At 40.6% G+C, this 21716-nt stretch overlaps 3 protein-coding genes across 3 annotated transcripts in view; 1 reads left to right on the forward strand and 2 right to left on the reverse strand.

Annotated features, from left to right (window-relative positions):
* Window positions 1–1829: 1829 nt before the first annotated feature.
* LOC141440213 (uncharacterized) lies at window positions 1830–2752 on the reverse strand. The gene is made up of 2 exons (XM_074104676.1): window positions 2615–2752; window positions 1830–2210 (listed from the first exon to the last, which is right to left on the reverse strand). The coding sequence occupies exons 1-2, from the start codon at window positions 2750–2752 to the stop codon at window positions 1830–1832; spliced, it is 519 nt and encodes a 172-aa protein (XP_073960777.1).
* Window positions 2753–4347: 1595 nt separating this feature from the next.
* On the forward strand, window positions 4348–7872 carry LOC141440132 (uncharacterized). Its single transcript, XM_074104600.1, has one exon. The coding sequence runs from the start codon at window positions 4399–4401 to the stop codon at window positions 6334–6336; it is 1938 nt and encodes a 645-aa protein (XP_073960701.1). The 5' UTR covers window positions 4348–4398; the 3' UTR covers window positions 6337–7872.
* Window positions 7873–11532: 3660 nt separating this feature from the next.
* The window catches only part of LOC141440550 (anoctamin-10-like), a 45607-nt gene continuing 35423 nt past the window's right edge, over window positions 11533–21716 (reverse strand). The window contains exons 20-24 of the mRNA XM_074105095.1: window positions 19905–19998; window positions 18356–18490; window positions 16550–16673; window positions 15997–16136; window positions 11533–14873 (exon numbers count right to left, since the gene is read on the reverse strand). Of these exons, the coding sequence (XP_073961196.1) occupies window positions 14787–14873; window positions 15997–16136; window positions 16550–16673; window positions 18356–18490; window positions 19905–19998 (580 nt within the window). The 3' untranslated portion in view covers window positions 11533–14786. The remainder of the gene's footprint in view (window positions 14874–15996; window positions 16137–16549; window positions 16674–18355; window positions 18491–19904; window positions 19999–21716) is intronic.

Consider the following 21716-nt stretch of genomic DNA (forward strand, 5'->3'; position numbering starts at 1 on the left):
TCTTGCAAATAAACATTTATTTAATTACCGATTTAACTAGAACTCTTATGCCAATAATCCAAATCGCTTTCGGAGGTCGGTAATCATCAGTTTGTATACTGCGTGAAGAAGCTGTACATGCCGCTGCTCCACCATTCTTATCGGATGATGTCATTCTTTGCGGGAACTACTACAGGCGACTTCGTGCATTCAGGTAGTCGGTAAATAATAACCTTGTCTTCACTTTGAGTAATTTATCAGTGTCATAGTATACCTGTGTTGATTTTCCACATTGCTTCTCAACATACTCCTTATTTTCTGCTTGTATTATTAATATTATTATTTTTTCAGCTTCAACATATTCTTCATATGTCAGGTCTCCCTTCTTCTTACCTTTCCGTGACGCGCATTGAAGATGAATCGCAGCATCCACGCTGTCATTCTTACTATTTTCGTGTATTTGTGGAAGTAATGAGATAGACTCTGTATCATACCTTTCTCTCTGTAAGTGTTTGTACTACATACAGCTCTCTCTTTCATAGTTCTAGGTTGGCTACCTTTTCGTCTACTACCAGCGCTGACCGGGCCACAGCTCTGGTCGCTGAAGCAGCCAGCGCGGCCCTTCCCACCATCGTACCTCCAGCAGTTGGCGCGCGTCGCATCCTCTGGACGCCAGATCTGCCCAATTTTCTGTTCCTGGAATGTGTTGCCAGTTGTTAATATCAGTGTTTTGTCTAATTTCCTTTACACGATTGCCTACATATGTATCCATGGTAGCTGTCTCTTTATCCAGCACAATGCCACTCCAGAGTCACACCAACAAACTCATCGCAGCTCAAATCTAAGTTTTTCCGTGCCTCTGCTAGTAGCCTAGAACCTATAAGTGCTGCTAGTAGTTCTAGTCGTGGTATTGTTACCTTTTCAGGCGGAGCTACCTTTGACTTGGCACATAGTAAACGGACTGTCACATTACCTTTATTTGTGGATCTCAAAAAGACACATGCAGCATAGGCATCCTGGCTTGCATCACAGAACATGTGCAGACTTGTCTCGGAATCTTGCAGTCTCTCTGCTGATACTCGACGAGGTAACTTACATTCCTTTAAAAATTCAATGTTTACATACCATGTTTTGAATTTTCTTACAATATCGCCTGTAATTTCTTCATCCCAAGAAGTTTTCTCATTCCAGATTTGTTGTAAAATTAACTTTGGAATTAAACTTACAGGACATGTGAACCCGATCGGATCAAAGATTTTTTGTGTCAAGGATAATATATTTTCTCTTTGTAAATTTCTCTATCTCTCTACATGATGGAAAGGCATTCAGATTGCAATAAAGCTCATCTGAGACAGTGTCCCACTGAAGCCCTAATACCGATATTACCTTATTATTGCTTTCGTTTATACGTAAAGGTGATGTGACCCACTGTCTCAGATGAAACTTGCCTTCATGCATAATATTTTTAGCTTCTTGCATGAACTGAAGTGTTTGTTCTGTGGAATCAAGACTGGTGACTAAATTATCTACATAAAATGAGCTTGCTAGGATATTTGCTGTGTTTTTGCAATCTGTGACTTGATTAAGGTGGTGTGAGATGGTTGCAGACAGTAAAAACGGACTTGCTGTCAATCCAAAAACTACTCTACAGTGTCTATACACCTTAATCTCCTCACATGAGTTATCTTTTCACCAAACAAACCTGAGATAGTCTCTATCTTGTGGTGTCACTGAAATCTGTAGGAATGCCTTGGCAATATCTGCAGTCACGCCAATACACCCTTTGCGGAACCCTGTCAGTAATTTGGGTATTTTATCTAAAAAATTAATACCTTTATCCAGGCATGAATTTAATGATTTACTTTTTTATCTTTTGCAGATGCGTCGTAGACAGGTCGCAGCTTAGTGGTAAGGCTGGCCTCTTTGGTCACCGCCCTGTGAGGTAAGTAGTGAGCTCTCTCCGTGTCTCTCTCTGCTTCAGGTACTTCTTCGATGATCCCTGCTTGCTCCCATTCAGCTAGAATCTCATTATAATTGTGAAACTTACCACATGTTATTAATTTCTTTGTTGTTGATTCTAGGCGGCGAATGGAGAGTTCCTGGTTGCTCAGCAAGTCATCATGTCCTGCCTTCCATGGAAGGCAGACCTCGTACCTGCCCTGTTCATTGACATGGATGTTTTCTTCAAAATTTGCAATCACTTCCTCTTCTCTCTGCTGCTTGGACTGCACCTGTGTTGGATCATTAATACCTAACAATTCTAGATCCCAGTAATTTTTTATATTTTGGGCACAAAAGAGAGATAATACAACATTAGTGTTTGCTACTGTCATTGTTCCTTGAATTGTCCACCCTAGGTTAGATTTTACAGCAGTTAAACCATTCTCAAGATGGACAAATGAATTTGTAAGTAGTAAACCTAAGTAATCTGCTCCTATTAATAAACCTATTTCCGTTGTCTCAATTTCTGTCAACCTAATGTTATGTTTATTCAACAACCTTGACATCTTAGAATCGTCCACTTTGGGTACATGTTTGCATATGCAAGATTGCCCTAAGGCTGACATTTGTAATTTGAAATTAGAGTCGAGACTTTCTATAGTGAAATTATAGTTTTGTATTGTTTAAAGGATACAGTGACTCCTCCAAATAGTGCATGGCTCAGCTCTTCTTCGCCTGCCACAGGTATGCCCAGTTTCACTGCTACCTCCTCCTTGATGTAGGACCTCTGTGACCCCTGTCGAACAAGGCTCTTACTTTTTCTTTTTCCCATTGCAGGTCACTTCTACCGCTACTGTCTGTAGAAAGGTTGTTGTCCCATCGTCTTCTTCTCGGAGTTGGAGAGATTTTGAAGAACTGGTTCAGTATCCTTTTTCTCATGCTTGGTTGCGGTTTTCATTTCAGGTTGAGACGTCCCACAAGATAACAGGTGAGTGTCTTTGCCCACATACATAGCACTTTACATATGATCTGCACACTTTTGCATGGTGTCCTATTCGTAAGCACAGTGCACATGCTTTCTTCTTCTTTAGTTTTTCTCGTCTCTCATCAAGTGTGAGTTTTGCAATAGTGTAGCATTCTACGCTTGAAGTTTGTTGTCTCAGAGCATGAAGTGTGTGTCTTGTGTGCTATGCTCACTTGAGCATGCCAGTTATTTAGCATCATCAGACTTAAAAGTCGTTGAAAATGAAGAAAAAGACCTTTGCCATTATCCATTCCTTTGGGAAAACAAGTTTCACCTGTTTATAAGTACTGTATGAATACCTCTGTTGAACATGCTCTCATGTTCTTAATTTTCCCATTGCTTTTAAAAGAGCTTCGAATGATGAGTCAGATTCGATTTGTGAGGCAAGTGAAACTGATTACATGAAAAAGTTTATTGGTAACTCTTTCACTTTGGCTGATACTTATGGAGAAAGAGAAAGGCCACTTATAGAATTATCATATTTGTACTCTTTGAATGAAGAGAAGTATCTAAATCTTTTGGAAAAGCACACCGGACTAAATTTGAATAATTGTTGGTCTTCATGTGCGAAGTATATTAAAGAAGCACAAGGATAGAGTTGTAAAGAAACCACTTTTGTATCTGATTTTAAATAAAAGCGAATTAGTCAAATACAGTTCTTTGAAGATGCGATGGCTATGCATGGCTCTTCTTCAAGATGTATTAGTAATTTTGTGTGATTATTTCAGAACTACAATCCATATTGATCTAATAAAAACACCAAGCATAAATTTTGTAAAAAAGTCTATACTGAAAAAACAATACATCACAATTTGAAAATGGGCACGAATTTCTACAAACAAAAATTTACGATCTTTGACTTTTGAAGAGCGCGAAACTTGGGCTTTAAGCACCTACAAAGAACGTAGACGTTATTCCGGAAGACGAAAAATACAACTGGTATGAATATGTAACATTCGCGTCCTTCAAAGAAATAAAATCGCAGATATATATCGTCACTGATGTAAGCAAGAATCAACATGCTTAAGGTTTGGTAAAGTCAGCAAAGACTTTGGATTTGGAAGAGCTGTTGAACTTTATTACTAGCATGTTAATGAAAGAAGAGATAAGAAACTTGACTTTATAAAAACAGTCATGGAGCACCACGCGGTATTAGAGTTTGACGACGCTTGCTGGGGCGCTTTTGATATGTTATTGCACAGTGCTGAGATCTACAAAACTTCAGAATACGGGGGACCTGATGAAGTTCGTACAGTTTCATTGATATATCATATAATTAATAATAAAACTGAAGGCTTGAATATATCCTTAAGGCATGTTCATTGTTTTTTTTATTATTTTAAGCATTACTTGGATCAGTTGAATGATGAGAAAAAAGATCATGTATACAATTAATGAATCAATTTATAATCAGCGAAATATCGGAATTTGATTCGCAGGAATATAATAATGATATGAAAGACAAAGTTCGCTCTTATTTACATCAATCTGTAGAGTTGAAACGCGTTTTCAGTAAAGAAGATCAATATCCAGAAATAGTCTTAAAATACATGCAGCTGGATTTGGAAAACTTTGGACATATTGTGGGAAAATCTGAAAAACCAGTAGAAAAAGTACAAATCACAGAAGGATATTTGATGCGATGTCTCAAAGAAGATGCTTCACTAATCGTGGAAAAACTGCCTTTAATAAAAGATGAGTTCAATAACTCTTATTGTTTTCGAATCAACTTGCTTTTGAGAAGAATCAAAACATTTTTCTCAAACGATATTGCGAAACAATGCCTGGAATTCTGTAAGAAGACATTGTATGAATCACTGCCAGATAACGCTATTAGTGAGTATCGAGCTATATTTTCGATGGTGTTTGCTATTTTTCAACTGGGAGATGAGAAAACTAAAGGAGAAATAATGGATAAGTTTGCACCTACAAACCGGAAAATAGAACATGATAAAAATAATATAACCCGAGAAGCAATTTGCCGCTTTCAGAGTTATTCTCGGCCGCCTGTGCCACTTTCCCAAACTGCTTTGTATTTAAAGGGGGATTACGTGCATCCGTGTAATGACATGTTTCACATGTACCTGGTGAACCTACCCCCCGCTTTACGCTCAGAGTTCATAAATTCTTTGATAGATGCTCCCTTAGCCTTACAAAAACGTGGTGTTCGTTTAGCATTTTTGACATTCGAAGTAAACAAGCTGAAAGATATCGTTTCAAGCGTTTGGAAGAAAACAAAAAATGTTTCATTAAGACAGATTCTTTATTTGTTACTGTTTAATAAGATGGCGGAAGAACAAGGAAAAACGCAGGAAATCTTGTGTGAATTGTTGAAAGACCTTACACTGACTGTACATCAAGATGACGCCAATGAGGTTTTTGAGTGTTTTAGAGGTTACCGCATACCAGCTAATCTCAGAGGTCCATATTTGGAAATTGCTTGGAAAACAGTTGTTATATTACCTGAAAAGAAATCTAATTTTCAACGTAAAAAACGTGTCGTTGATTCAATTGCATCGAATATTTCTTTGATGGATGACAAGTTTCTTGTGCCGCTAATCTATGACCATGTTCAGAAGATACTACATGAAGAGAAGCTTCGTCCTGAACCTGACAACGGCATCGCCGAATTGAACGTGGCGCTGTGGAATCTTACAGCTCGGTATATTATTGATATCCCGAATGAAACCAAACAAGAAAAGAGCCTAAAATTAGTCGAAGCAATAACCAAAGAATGCTTCGACCATTGGAATGAAGATTACAATACAGAAGATTTGATCTTCCAAGTGTTTTTCAGGAAGTTCGTTGACAGTCTTATAACAAACTCTTCATACAGCAATACTAACTTCCGAGGTGTTGTACCCATTTTTGAATATTTACTTGAGAGTTTTGAAAAACAGTTTGGTATTTCCGAAATGTATTCGTATTTTTGGGATTGGAAATTAAGAGTAATGATGGGAAAGGCTATCAATGGAGAATTAAGGAGCGATAAAGAAGTCTGTATTAACTTTGGTTCGCAGTTAGGTCTTTTTATAAAGGAGCTAAAGGATAAGAAACTTTGTTACATTTCATTCTTTAGCAAAATTATTGGAAAAATATCGTGTTGTACGAATAACTTTCTTTATGTTCTAAATAAAGTCTTTCATGAGAATAATCCGTCGCTGAACGTTGCTGATGTCTCTATTCTTGTGGCCTGCGGGCTTACTCAAACGGAAATGTTTGAAACTTATCTCCTTGCTTTAGAGTTATTACCAATAAATCCAGCTGAAACATTGAAAACTGAGTATCAGGAAGTAGTAAAAAAAATAAAAGAACAAGACAACGCCGAATTGACCGCCTTCATGAATGATAAGTTTATTTATAGTGATCTGAAAGTAAGGAAGTTAATGTAAATTGTATCACACGTTTACACGTATTTTTCAGGGGAATTGGATTTATTTGCGACACGGTTTCAACATATGCAATTTTGATATTAAAAACCGATCGTGCGAGACGGACCCAATCCTTATATACAATACTTAGTTATATGTAAAGTTACTTTATTATTATATTATTCAAATAATGCACTAGCTCACTAGCAGCTTTTTGAGCTGATGCATGAATGTATATCACTGCATTTGTGTTTTTTGTTTTTCAAGTGTTTATCAAACTGCTGTACATTACTCGTACTCGTACGTACAATACACTGTGTATTCCTGTTTATAAAATAAATAAGTACCTAACTTGTTATACTGTCGTTAAAAGTTCTTTTTATTACGTTTACCTACTGTTTATTCTATGTACAAACAACCATGTGTTAGTAAATTAAGTGATAAACGACCAATTTTTGTTTTATATGGGTAGTTATATATATTTTGGGGATCTCGGAAACGGCTCCAATGAAATTTGGAATGTAGGGGTTTTCGGGGATGAAAAATCGATTAAGCTTGGTCGTATCTCTGGGAAAACGGTTGTTATCGAGTTTTAGCCCGAGCAAAGCTCAGTCGCCTAGGTACTGTGTTATTAAGTGAATAAAGTTAATTGAGAAGCACTAAATGTCTTATACTTACAGCCTTACACCCTCGCTGCTGCCGTGCAGAATTTTGACATCAGAGAAGAGAAGTGTAGCATAGTGATGTACGAATATAATATACGCATTCGCAAATCTTCGCATATTTTTTAACGCCCGAAAAAATAATTTTATTTTAAAATAACAATTTTCATACTAAATACTTTATTTTAGTGACTTAGTATTTCAATCATTGTTTCAATTCACGTGTTTTTAGGGTTCCGTACATCAAAAGGAAAAACGGAACCCTTATATGATCACTTTTTGTCTGTCTGTCCGTCAAGACCCTTTTTCTCGAGAACGTGTGGAGGTATCAAGCTGAAATTTATATCAATCTATATATATCTACTGTCCCTTGGAGCTGAGAAAAAAATCAAACTTCTAAGCCAACGCAATCAAAAGATACAGGCGATGCAGCCGGTTACGCTGCAAATTTTCGAAACTCTCAAGGGAATCAAAACCTACAGGGTACTTACCGTAAACTCAGAATCTTGAAATTTGGTATGACGGTAGCTATTATAACACAACCAACTAGAAAAGTCTGAAAATCTTGATTTTTTTTATGTCTGTCTGTAAATGTCAATGACCAAAATAATCTGACCCCACACTGGGTACATTTTGCTTAAGAGTATGGCCCTGCATACACTGGATCTATTAAATCACTCGGAAAAAGCGAGAAATATCTTCAAGACACGATTCCCGTTTACTTGCATACCTATAAATGTGTACGGAACCCTCGGTGCGCGATTCCGACTTTCACTTGTCCGGTTTTTGAGGGTTCCGTAGCCAAAATGGCAAAAACAGAACCCTTATAGTTTCGCCATGTCTGTCTTTCTGTCCGTCCGCGGCTTTGCTCAGGGACTCAATGCTAGAAAACTAATTTGCACGATATATATATATATGTAAGCTATGCCGACAAAATGGTATAGTAAAAAAAAAAAAAAAAACCCACCTCCCACCATAGACGTTGCTGCATAGGGGGTTGCTTAAACGATTTTTCGATTCAGTGATTTGTTTGCAAAATATTCAACTTTAAAGTGCAATTTTTCTTTAAAATCAAAACCGGTGGGTGGAAAAATTTGAAAAAATTCAGGATGATAGTAAGTTTATCAAACTTACAAGGAAAACTATAACGGTTAAACAAGTTCCTATCTAATAAATATGTCGCTAAAATCGAACTTTCAAGTTGACAGACACGGCTATTGGCATTATTGTTTTATGACATGCAAACGATTATCAACTTTAGGGTGGTAGACCACATATTTAGCTGATGGTACCTATGTATTTTTTGTTTATAAAATGTAACTTGTTATACTCTGTAATGTACGAGGTATTTTTTGATTAGGTACCTAAGAGATTTTTTTATTACCCATGTTATTTATTACAAGTAGGTATAATTTTCTTTGTGCCATTCTATGTACAAACAAACGTGTTATTTATTAAGTGAATAAAGTGAGTGCAGAAGCACCAACATTTTGTATACTTAAGTCTTACAGTCATACCCCCTTATTCATAAAACTTAACAAGCCTGCCTATGTTAACTAACAAATGCTTTGTCCCTTTCTAACAAATACAAATGTCGAAGTGACAGATAAGGACAAACGAATTTTAGCGGCATTTTCACTAAAATAGGTTTGATTGTCGTTTATGAATAAGGGGGTTACTCCCTCGCTTTCCTTGCAGAATTTCGACATATATAAGAGAAGTGTAACTGGTAGTGCATGCTGAAGTTAGAAAGGTTATCATTAAAACAACCAATTATTTTGCAAACTTATAATTTAAAATCTACACAAAATGCAACGTTTATCAATATTCCGTATAAAAAATAAATAACAACGAATATTTAATATGCTACAACACAGATTAACTATAGTATGAAGCGAGATCGGTTCGGATTTTGTGGACTGCAGACATTGCAATTTTAGCCAATGGCACTGCAAAAATCATAATTTTGTGCAATAAAAACTCGTGGTCATTATTGTCGGACGTGGTTAGTGTCGAGCATGAGCATGTCAATAGGATTCCAGATTTTGTTCCTACCATCATCGTATTACTTATATCGTTTGACAGAATGAAATGGCCATTACAATTGAAATCAATGCGCTAGTTAAATAATAAACCTTGTACAAAACAACCATTTTCTAAAACACCTATCTCACCTACCTCACAATGTCTTCAATCTATGACATTTAATTCTTGAAATACTTATACGTTCTTTTTCTAAGAAAACAGTTTTTCAGAATAATCATTAGATAGGTATCCTATAACTATATAATAATATAATAAGTATCCGATAAGCGAACCTAGTATTTATGACATGGCATAATATAATTGAAACAGGTGTTTTAGGATCTGGATAGGTAGGTACTTAAGTAATTTTGGAAAGGAACTGATTTTTGTGCTTAAATGGGTCTGCCTTAAGAGCGTTTATACTTGCTGAGCTGGCAACGTTGCATTTTTGTTTTTCTCGATTATTTCATAAAAATTGAATGAAAATTAAAAATGTTGCCTGATAGAACACTTCTTAATATATAAGTTAACGTGTCTACTCCAATAATTCTTCGTTATTACACACTCTCATCTATGTTCGTTATAGACTTTTATATTCTTTAAAAACGAATTAATGATTATAAATGGTTTTTAAAGAAAATAAAAGTCTATATCGAATAATTATTGGAGTAGACACATTAACTTATATATTAAGAAGTGTTCTATCAGACAACACTTTAAATTTTCATTCAATTTTTATGGAATAATCGAGAAAAACTAACAAAAATGCAACGTTGCCAGCTCAGCAGGTATAAACGCTGTTAAAGAAGTCATTGTGGCCTCTGTCGGTTGAAATACACCAAAATAGAGCCTTCTGTGTTTCAACTCAAAGGAGACGATTAATGTTTCAGAGAGAGTTTCTCACTGTGGGTAAAGTACAATTTAGATGGAGCACGCTATAGATCACACATAGTACCTTGAATAGCGAGTCAGCTTTATTTCTAGAGCGACTACCACACTTGTTTATTCTCGCTGTCCCTTTTCTACACTTAGGGGCTGTTTCACCACCCATTGACTAATTTTATTCGACGGATAAATGTGATGCCATCTCCGTCTATTCGAACAAAACAAACAGAGACGGCATCACATTTATCCGTCAAATAAATTTAATCCGTGGATGGTGAAACAGGGGTTTATAGTTTTAAAGGGACAAATAGTGCAAATACAGTTACGAAGATTGCTAACCGTTCTGATAAATGATTTTATGCGATGCGACACAAAACATTAACAATTATTCTATAATAAATAACACTAAATAAAGCTATTAGCTAAATCAATTATTGCTTAGCGTAGCACGAATTTTAGTAATCATTATATCATAATGCTTGTATGTTTTTCAATGAGAGATTTAACTTAAATAGTTGTCATAAAAGCTATGTAGAATAGAATGGGGGGACCGTATATAAACAAAGATCCGAAAGATGGCGCGAATTTAGGTGGTCTCTAGACCTTCAATTATATTGCGCAATTTTGTGACCGTTTAGGGTTAATATTGAAGATCGCGCAATGAATGAACGAAAGTTTGAGCGAGTTTAATTTTTAATGCACCATATTTTTAGTGTAGGGCCAGTATTGCGCAATATTTTGAACATTGTGCAGTTCGTATTATTGCGCAATATAATTGATCGTTTGGATTTAAGAGCGTCTTTCAATCTTATTGTACAATAAAATGTATTGTACAATGTTATTGTAGGTCTAGAGCCGCCTTACATTGTAAACTATACTATATTTTTGTGTGCCATTTTTCTTTAGTCATACAACACGGTCCCGATCCATACAAGCATATCCGAAGACACAAAAGGATCTTAAAGTACTTATGGCGAATCTGATCAGAAATATTAGACATCTTTTTTTTTCACTTAAAACTTACAAACAACCAAGATCCACCTGCCAGTTCTATAGAGGGTGTAAGAAACTGAGAGACTGATGCAATGACCCAAGGTGGAAACTTTGTGCCACTAATGTCTCGCTCTACAACTATCTTTATGAACACACAAAAAAGGAATTCACTCCTAGCATTGGTCTTGTATTGTTACTGTCTTTTATTTCTGCTCAGTATTCTCTCAGTTAACACAACTTTACTCTCTCACAACTTGTATCAGTATCACACTATCATAACTTAACTATAGATTATACCGGATTACACATCTAAATAATTATGATTATGTAGATGTAGAAAATAAATGTTAACATTCATTAATTGACAGCGTTTGTAATTTTATTGAGCAAGTGGAAACAGAATCGAGTGATGCCGAGAATATAGCTGCCATTGCTAGCCTTAAGCGCGTTCCAGACCATTGTAATGTAAACCAGCGTCCCAACAGATGGGCTGCATACCAACGTTTGCCATAAAATATATAGAACCGTGCTGTTGTGCTGGATTTTTTAAAATGTTATCATATAGACTGCAGTAGATCGGACAATCGGGCAAACGATAGATTACCGGGCTGGTTAAATCATTTCCCCAAAATCGTTATTTCCTAGTACCTATACTTTTTTACTGAAGCTTATTTTCACAATCGCGTTTTTACCCAATTTTAATCGACATAGAAACAGTGGCGATGGAGAGCGGAGCTTCTACTTTTGTGTGGATTTGGCCCTTCGGGCTGATGGAAACTTAATATAACCTAAACCTGCCTATGTTTCTGTATCGATTAAAATTGGGAAAAAACGCGATTGTGAAAATGAGCTTCAGAAAAAGAGCATGATACTTATTGAAAAAAAAAAACATTTGGGGAAAAAAGCGAATGGAAAATTTGCTACTATGAAATAACTATTTTGGGGAAATGATCTAACTAATCAACCCAACTGCGGTCTACATGAATGACAACAAGCAGGTCATCTCATGCGTTGGGACGCCGTCTGGAACGCGTTTTAGCTTTACGTACTCTCATAAGATCATCTTAAAAGGTCCGCTCAGTGCGAATAATGCATTTTATAATAGGTACGTTCTTTTGTAAACTGGAATTTGCCTTTGGATGTTTCAGAAAAAATATTTTGCTTTGGATATTTTAGAAAACTGACCGTGGTTAAATGTTTTGTCATTGTGAAAAAGACCTTTACTTAGGTGAGCATTTCTAAAAAAAAATGCTAATTTCATATTAAATTCTGATATGCAAAAAAAATGCACGTGGCAGTTCGAATAAGGCTGAGCTTAATTAGCATAGTTTCCATACTAATGAATAAGGGTATTTTGAAAAACAATTATACTCTGTGAGTACTTACCATTCGACTAACTTGCCTGCATTTTTTTTGTAAATCAGAATCGAAAATAGAATTGCAAATTTTTTTGTCAGTCGCTTAGGTAAGGGCCTGGCCACATCGCCACGTGAACGTCTTTGACGCAAAGTTGAGGGTTGTAGTTGTAATTTGTAATTAGTAAACCCCGTTATCTAACGCTCTGTTTGGGGGCAAGTGGATGGGGCACTTTCGATAATCTGAATCAATAAAAAGTTACAGTTGACAAATTACTCTATAAGTAAATAACGAATAAACTAATTATGTCAAATCACTATTTTAGCTTGCCCCCAAACTGAGCGTTAGATAACGGGGTTTAGTAATTAGCCTCGGCACTCCTCAGGTAGGTATATCTGCAAAAAACGATGTGCAGCGCCGTTTCACGTTATATGGCCAGGGGGGCTACTACGAAAATCGAAGTTCGTGTCGTACCATCCCTCTCACTCTAATATTAAATATTAACTTCAGCGGGACGACAAGACAGGAAATGAGAATTTTGCACTTCCTTTCGTAGTATAGGGCCAGCAGGGCTACCACAAAACTCGAAACTCGAAGTTCGTATCGTACCGTCCCTCTCGCTCTCGTATTAAATAGTATAAGTGTCAGAGGGACCGCACGCCACGAACTTCGAGTTTCGAGTTTCGTAGCAGCCCGTCAGCCGTCAACGACGCGATTCACGTTTTTATTATTATACATTACACATTACATTGAAAGTGAAAAGTACATAAACAAACACAAAATTATTGTCAGACGATTGCTTCTGTCAAACAAATTGCGAAACAACAATTGCAACAAACTTCAACATTGAAAAATACCATCCAAATGCGATAAATGTTTCTAAAATGACACGACAGCGCCTATATCACGTATGGGATATCAGAACCATCTTTAAATTATTCTATAAAGTAAATTTGATTAATTAAATTGGGTTTTGTGAACAACAGTCGGAGCCGTCGCTGAGCTCTACAGTCTCTCGATGACAGAAACGCCTAACTGAACCGAGTCACCGGAGACACCTCGGACGAAGTTCATTTAGACATTAGTCCCTAACAGAAGGCCCTGTGGTCCTAAGGGTGCGGCTCCACTGAGGCGGAGACGAGCGGAGCGGACAGGATAACCCAATCATATTAGTTGAATCTACATCTCGTCTCCGCCTCATTATCATCAGACGTGTAGGGATTGGTCAATCCCTACACGTCTCCTCTCCGCTCCGTTCGTCTCCGCCTCAGTGGAGCCGCAGCCTAAGGCTACTTGCCTTGGTGACATTGAAGATGACAACTACTTTGGTATTGGTATGCCAACACCAGGCTTGTATACTATATTATATGTCTCAATAAAGTCAATCTTCGTTTAGCACCTGAACGGTGCGATTGCTTAAATAGAAACTAGTTTTCTCTCAAGACTGACTGCATTAATTTTCTAAAACTCCGAATTCATGAGAATGAGTAACGCATAGACGCATACAACGTCTTATTTCATTTAATACTAAATAATACGTTTAAGATTTTTTATTGGTTCCATAGCATACCTAATCGACATTAAATACAAAAGTCTAATCATTACTCTATGGTCTACACTTTATACTATCTATGGTGGCGGTGTTGCTAGTTGTAGGTTTACTTTTATTATACATTTCGTGTGACAAGCTTTAAAAATACCAGTTTTTAGGTTAGAACGGAATTATTGCGTATACTCTTGATATTTGCTGACACGGAAAAACCCAGCGAAAAAAGGAGGGCATTTGTACGAGTAGGTACCTTTTTAAGAATAACGCGATGTTCGAAGAACTATTTCGTACAAACAACGATGTCGTAAAAACTTGTTTCTGTTGTCCCTTTCACTCGTAAATAAAACTGCGTGCTGTCGCTCGCAGTGTAACGTGGGCATTAAGCGGCAATTACACTGAGTCGGTCGCCGCATGCTGCATGCGGCAACCGCAATAGTGTAAAGAACACGGTAGGCGGCCGCATTCGGCGAGCGACAGCTGCCACCGCCTTAATATGGCCGCCGCAGTAGACCGACAGACTAATGTAAAGACGACGTTAGTTCGCCGAAGTAGTTTGAAACAAAATCGGCGACCGCATTAGGTGAACGACGCAGTGTAATTGCCGCTTTAGAAGCTAACTAATATTTAGTAAAACGGACCCTACTTAATCTCGCGTGCGACATGTTTGATAAAATTACAAAATGAAACGGTAGTCAATATTATAAATTATAAGCCAGGAGCGGTCCGACTAGTTTCGATCTTTCTGGTAGATCGTTCTCATACGGTACTGCGTTCACGAAGCTCCCCGCACGAAGATCGGAACTAGTCGGACCGTTCCTGACTTAACCGTGTGAGTTGAATAGTTAAGTTTAGTAATTTTATCAAACCGGATCCCGTTCATCTCTCTTTTCCCTATAGAAGTTTTAGGAACTAAGCAACATAGACAATAGTAATATGTGTGCAAGAAATGGTTCTTGGAAAATGATCGCGCTTTAATACAAGTTAATACTTAAGTGTAATGTCTACGTTGGGCGTCTGACGTCATCGACTTGGATCAGCTGTTCGATGGGTATGAGTGACAGCTCGCCGCCGATGGCCGCTGGAGTGCTCTGAAAATGAAAATGATGTAATTCTGTTATCCCTTATTTTATTAAAGACATAGGGCTTGCAGAAGAGAGAAAGAGTATATAAGAGTTTTACATTGAAATAAAAGAATTTCTTTGGTCACCCGCGACCTTATGATAGCTAAGTTTATGCAAAATATGCGTGTTCATGCAGTTCCTCCACCTTCACACTGTAAGAACACACAAAAATCACACAAACCCATCTTTCACCACCACAACACTACACTGACGCGTTTCGATCTCAACCAGAGCTCATCTTCAGAGTTAATACAACCGTACTGCATAATATCTACCATAACGGAGCGTGCAAAAATATCTGACACGTCCTATCGGCCCTACAAAGAGTCTCATCATCAGCCGGAAGACGTCCACTGCTGAACAAAGGCCTCCCCTTAGAACGCCACAATGAACAACTCGCCACTTGCATCCACCGGTTTCCCGCAACTCTCACGATGTCGTCAGTCCACCTGGTGAGAGGCCTGCCGACGCTACGTCTTCCGGTTCGTGGTCGCCACTCGAGGACTTTTCTCTCTAACGGTTATCTGTTTTTTGAGCGATAGTGCATGCCTGTTGTCACTTCAACTTGCATATTTTTCCAGCTATATCGGTGAATTTAGTTCTTCGACGAGTTTCCACATTCCCGTATGATGGGCACGTATCTAAATATCGAAAATTGAAATCCATCCATCCATCCCAGCCTATATACGTCCCACAAAAAAAATTTAAAATAACTTCAAAAAAAGTCAATCAATCAAAAAAAAACAATCAATTCAAGTCAAAATTGAAATATCGGTAGTTAAAATATCGACAGTCAAAATATCGAACCTAACCTACTTTCGATATTTTGACCGTCGACTTTTTAACTTTAGATATATTATTTTCGATATTCAGATACGTCCCCCGTATGAGGCTCCATTTCCATCAGAGATGTGTGAGGATGTGTTTGGACGAAGGTGTTTTTCATGAACGCTTCATTTACCTGTCATCTCATACTTTTGTTTAGGAAATCATAGTGAAATTGATTGTTAAAAGATTCCACCCTGGGTCATGACTCAATTTGTTCGACTGTACCCGTAGATAGTTATAGAAGTTGTGTGATGTGACTGACCATGCCGTATTTGTCGGGCGTGACGGGCGGCGCGTGTCCGTGTTTCTCGGCAGCAGCCTCGCGCGCCTTGCGCAGCCCCAGCGAGAACACCGCCACCGACCGCACACGCTTCACCAGCAGCGCCTTGGCGCGGGACCGACCTGCAACGGACATCGGACATCGGACACGGGTTATACAGCGGGCAGCTTCGATACTCCCATAGGAAGACCAGCGCCGACCGCGACCGAAAGGGCGCCATTGTTTATTTAGGACAATTCCGTGACCACAAGGAAGGCGTTTTGGTTTTAACGGCACACTTTTTCACAAAAGCTATTAAACCCACCAAACGTGTGGTTTGTCGATATAAAGTTTCAATTTATGACTAGTACTTAGCGGAGATCCATATTAGTAAACATTTGTTGCATAGACCCATATGTTGTTAGTACCCATAACACAAGCTTTGCTAAGCTTACTTTGGGACTAGGTCAATTGGTGTGAATTGATATATATATTTTTTATAGACATAAGCTTAGCCGTCGGGTTCTTGGTACTGGTTTTGTTAAGTGTTACTTACCCCCCTTGTCTTTAGGCTTGTCGTCCTCGCTGGAAGTGGCGCTGGCCTCGACGGAGGGCGCGGCGGAGGGCGCCGCGTTGAGGTCGGGCTCCGACCCGCCCGCGCTTACGTTGCCGCTTAACTCCTGAACACGAAACACTTTAATGATGTTTCGTTTTAGGCAACAAGTCGAACATAACGAGGATGTTTGGAGCCCGCGCTGAGCAGCCTGGTTGTTCAGCCAGTGCAGTGCAGTGTGCGGCAGGCTTAAAAAGTTAATGATGTTACCTGCGTGCCGAGCGTGGTTGCCAAAAGCGGTGTAATTGGCGGGGTGGCGGTACCTGCAGCGTGGGGTTGCCGAGCGGGCGGTGCTGGTGCTGCGGGGTGCGGCAGGCAGTGCGGGCGGTGGCGGGTGGCGGGTGGCGGGGTGGCGGTACCTGCAGCGTTGCCGACGGGCGGTGCTGGTGCTGCGCGGGGTGCGGCAGGCAGTGCGGGGCGGTGGCGGGTGGCGGGGTGGCGGGTGGCGGTACCTGCAGCGTGGGGTTGCCGAGCGGGCGGTGCTGGTGCTGCGCGGGTGCGGCAGGCAGTGCGGGCGGTGGCGGGGTGGCGGGGTGGCGGTACCTGCAGCGTGGGGTTGCCGAGCGGGCGGTGCTGGTGCTGCGCGGGGTGCGGCAGGCAGTGCGGCGGTGGCGGGGTGGCGGGGTGGCGGGTGGCGGTACCTGCAGCGTGGGGTTGCCGAGCGGGCGGTGCTGGTGCTGCGCGGGGTGCGGCAGGCAGTGCGGTGGCGGGGTGGCGGGGTGGCGGGGTGGCGGTACCTGCAGCGTGGGGTTGCCGAGCGGGCGGTGCTGGTGCTGCGCGGGGTGCGGCAGGCAGTGCGGTGGCGGGTGGCGGGGTGGCGGGGTGGCGGGGTGGCGGTACCTGCAGCGTGGGGTTGCCGAGCGGGCGGTGCTGGTGCTGCGCGGGGTGCGGCAGGCAGTGCGGGGCGGTGGCGGTGGCGGGGTGGCGGGGTGGCGGGGTGGCGGTACCTGCAGCGTGGGGTTGCCGAGCGGGCGGTGCTGGTGCTGCGCGGGGTGCGGCAGGCAGTGCGGGGCGGTGGCGGGGTGGCGGGGTGGCGGGGTGGCGGTACCTGCAGCGTGGGGTTGCCGAGCGGGCGGTGCTGGTGCTGCGCGGGGTGCGGCAGGCAGTGCGGGGCGGTGGCGGTGGCGGGGTGGCGGGGTGGCGGTACCTGCAGCGTGGGGTTGCCGAGCGGGCGGTGCTGGTGCTGCGCGGGGTGCGGCAGGCAGTGCGGGGCGGTGGCGGGGTGGCGGGGTGGCGGGGTGGCGGTACCTGCAGCGTGGGGTTGCCGAGCGGGCGGTGCTGGTGCTGCGCGGGGTGCGGCAGGCAGTGCGGGCGGTGGCGGTGGCGGGGTGGCGGGGTGGCGGTACCTGCAGCGTGGGGTTGCCGAGCGGGCGGTGCTGGTGCTGCGCGGGGTGCGGCAGGCAGTGCGGGGCGGTGGCGGGGTGGCGGGGTGGCGGGGTGGCGGTACCTGCAGCGTGGGGTTGCCGAGCGGCGGTGCTGGTGCTGCGCGGGGTGCGGCAGGCAGTGCGGGCGGTGGCGCGGGGTGGCGGGGTGGCGGTACCTGCAGCGTGGGTTGCCGAGCGGGCGGTGCTGGTGCTGCGCGGGGTGCGGCAGGCAGTGCGGGGCGGTGGCGGGGTGGCGGGGTGGCGGGGTGGCGGTACCTGCAGCGTGGGGTTGCCGAGCGGGCGGTGCTGGTGCTGCGCGGGGTGCGGCAGGCAGTGCGGGGCGGTGGCGGGGTGGCGGGGTGGCGGGGTGGCGGGGTGGCGGTACCTGCAGCGTGGGGTTGCCGAGCGGGCGGTGCTGGTGCTGCGCGGGGTGCGGCAGGCAGTGCGCCGAGCGGTGCAGCGGCTCGTCGCGCAGGCCCCGCACGCCTAGTAGGGACAGCGGAGCCCCCGGGACCACCTCCTGTTTACAAACATTACACTATACTATAGCAGGTTGCCTAATGCGTAAACTAATAATCTTTTCACTTCTCATGCTTGTAAAGTTGGTATTTATGCTGGATCTAGGCGACATAAAATTATTTTTTATGCTCTATTGCATAAAGTAAAATCTTCGTCTAAGACCAGGGTAACCAGGTGTGAACAGCCACAAACAAAAAAAGGTTCTTTATACTTTTTTTCGATAACTTTTATTTTATGTAAAACTAAAAATCAATCAAAATAAATCAATAACACAAAAAAATTACAATTATATAAAAGGCACCTAGTAAGTAAACAATGTTTCGACTGTTGTTATTTCATCTCCTCGCAATCGAAGTGAAAAGCAGAGTGTAAAACTCGAGCATTAAACCCATTTTGCTTTCGACGTGTCTATCCATCCTCGCCACACCTGCTCGGGTGGCTATATGAACACCTCGGGTAAAATGGCTCGTTTTATGCTCTTGTTGTACAATCTACTAATAGGTAGTTGGTATCATACTAGTAAAGTAAAGTATCATTATAATGACTAACATATATAATTATATAAATTTCCAGCAATGACACAAATTTTTGTAAAAAAAATATATTCTATAAACTGGAGATTTATAGGGGAGACCTATATCCAACAGTGGACATCCTACAGCTGATATGATAATGATTTCCTTTTCCACCAGGTAATAAACCTAAGCGGTGCTTCCTGTGATATCCGTGATCTATGAGAAAGTACTGTACATATTATATCCGCCTCGTTGAACACCTTACTACAAACTTTTTAACATCGCAACAGTACGGCTTTGGAAACAAATCATATACTGTATCTGCAGTCATAGATCTAAGTGAATCTACGACGATAGAAATTTTAGCTTAGGTGTTTTCATAGATTTAAGGAAGGCGTTTGATGCAGTTAGCCCCGCTTTGCTCTTAGATAAACTTCGGGACTTGGGTATCACAGCCTCACATGTACCGCGCACTTTAAATGTTACCTTACCGATATATACCAACTTGTAAACACATTTATAATATAACACTGTGTAACTTCAACTAATTCCAGAGATCATGCCGAAAGGTTTTATTTTAAGCATATTAAGTATGTAAGCTCATTTTAAGTGAAAGTGAGTAAACTATTGGGAACTGTGCATTTTTCCGGCATTAAAAAGTAGCCTATGTCACTCTCGGGCCCATAAACTATATCTATGCCAAAAATCACGTCGATTCGTCGCTCCGTTACGGCGTGAAAGACGGACAAACACACTTTCGCATTTATAATATTAGTATGGATAAAGCATATCTAACCCTAAACCTAATCTCTTACTTATTACAGTCGATTAAAAAAGTCGTAGCAATAGACTGTTTTAACCATTAACTTCGCTTAAAATGGTTACCCATATGTTACGTACCTTGCGACGTAAAGGCTTGGTCGGACTGACATCCTGTAAAATTTGCAGCGAACCTGTGATGACGGGCGGCTCGGCTATGGACGCGGCTTTAGGTCTGAAATTATACCATGACACTGCTTTACAACGTTTTACTATTACTTGTAATAAAAAATGGCACGAACAAAAAATTCTCAAGTAGTGATTTTATATTTATTTTTACTTTTCTTTGATATTGATTAGTAATAATAACGATATCACAAACAAATAGGTAATAATCGAGATTGTAAATTTATGTTGAAGAAAATTCGTATAGTGTGATTAATAAACATTTTATTAAATACGCTATACGAATTTTCTTATTATTAATTAGGAAAATTTCGTTCGTGCTGAAGAAAACCCTTATGTCTAGAAAGAAGTCAGTATGGTAAAAAATGTAGGTAAGTTTAAGTATGATTCTGTGCGGGAAAAGGGAATATAGTTAACTTTTATACACCCGAATTTCCTTAAACTGATTAAAAAAAAATTACAATCAAAGTCAAAATATCTTTATTAAATTTAGGCTACTTATAACAATCACTTATGAATGTCAAAAAAAAAATCTACCACCGGTTCGGATAAACCTCTGTTGAGAAGAATCCGGCAAGAAACTCAAACTAAAACAATCTTCCATAAAGATCTGCATTACAAATATGTGATTATAATGTAAAAATCGATAAAACCACTTCCAAGTTTTATTCGTGTTATGAAAATTCCGTGGTTACTATTTTATAATGCCGCCCCTCCCTGCTCCCCCCTGGCATGAAGTGACAGCGACAAGGTAGTAAAGTGTAAAGATAATATCTTTGACCTCAACGGTAGAGTTAAAATATAACATAAATATGTATCTATTCGAATCACACAAATATGTTACCCACAGCCATATTAGCTTATTACGGCGGGATATGAATCCTTCGTACATATTTTAGAAGTGCTGGATAAGTTAATCTTATTACATTCAAATGAACCGTGGGCATAAGTGTTTAGACATTTGTGTACAATCTTGCACAAGTTTCAATGAAATTTTGCAATGATGCAAGAAAGATACGGAAATACAGGGTCAATTTAAAGCAGTGGATCAAGGTAAAGTTGTGTGTGTTGTACCGTGAAAAGTAGAAGTGTCTATGTGAGGAAAGGCCTAAATATTTTAAAATGCGATATTTGCTTTAAAATTACTTTATGAAAAGTCGGTGAACATGTGCTGGAATATTCATTTTCAATTCTTGCTACACTAATAGGAAGCGAGGACAGAAAAAAAAGAAAAAAATTAATAAATTACCTTCAATATCACGTAGACAAATAGACATCCGTCGACAAGGACAGTTAAAAAAAACTACAAACAGTACTAGGTAAAACATTTATTGCAAATAAATTAAACATTAAAGTAAAAAAATACACAAGCAAGTATTTAATACTGAATTCAAGGTAAAAAAGTTAATAAGATCAAAAATATTACACTCCTATTACGATCCAGACATTGTACCAAATTAACTGAAAAGAAAAAATAAAACAAAATTAAAATGTTTAGCGATGTTATATAGAGCATTCATCTAATACCTAAGCTACACGTGCGCTCAACTTCAATTGAGACCCACATTGACACCTTGTCTCACCACGCTCTATTAAGTTCTGTTGTCTCATGTGACAGTTATGATGCCGCCTTCGTTTATTTTGGGTTGTCAGAATTGCCGCCCTGCTTTTAATGCGGATATTTTCCTTGTCGTAGTGCGAAATAAGGTGCGCGTCCACTGCATCGGAAAATCTATCAAAGCAACAAATCCGTCCGCTCCGATTAGT

This window comes from Choristoneura fumiferana, chromosome 22 (genome assembly GCF_025370935.1).
Source record: "Choristoneura fumiferana chromosome 22, NRCan_CFum_1, whole genome shotgun sequence".
NCBI lineage: Eukaryota > Metazoa > Arthropoda > Insecta > Lepidoptera > Tortricidae > Choristoneura > Choristoneura fumiferana.

Coding starts and splice junctions, on each gene's coding strand:
- LOC141440213 (XM_074104676.1), bottom strand. CDS start 2,752: ATGGGAAAAAGAAAAAGTAAGAGCCTTGTTCGACAGGGGTCACAGAGG. Junction 2,211..2,614: donor CACTATTTGGAGGAGTCACT/GTATCCTTTAAA, acceptor GATCCAACACAG/GTGCAGTCCAAGCAGCAGAG.
- LOC141440132 (XM_074104600.1), top strand. CDS start 4,399: ATGAAAGACAAAGTTCGCTCTTATTTACATCAATCTGTAGAGTTGAAA.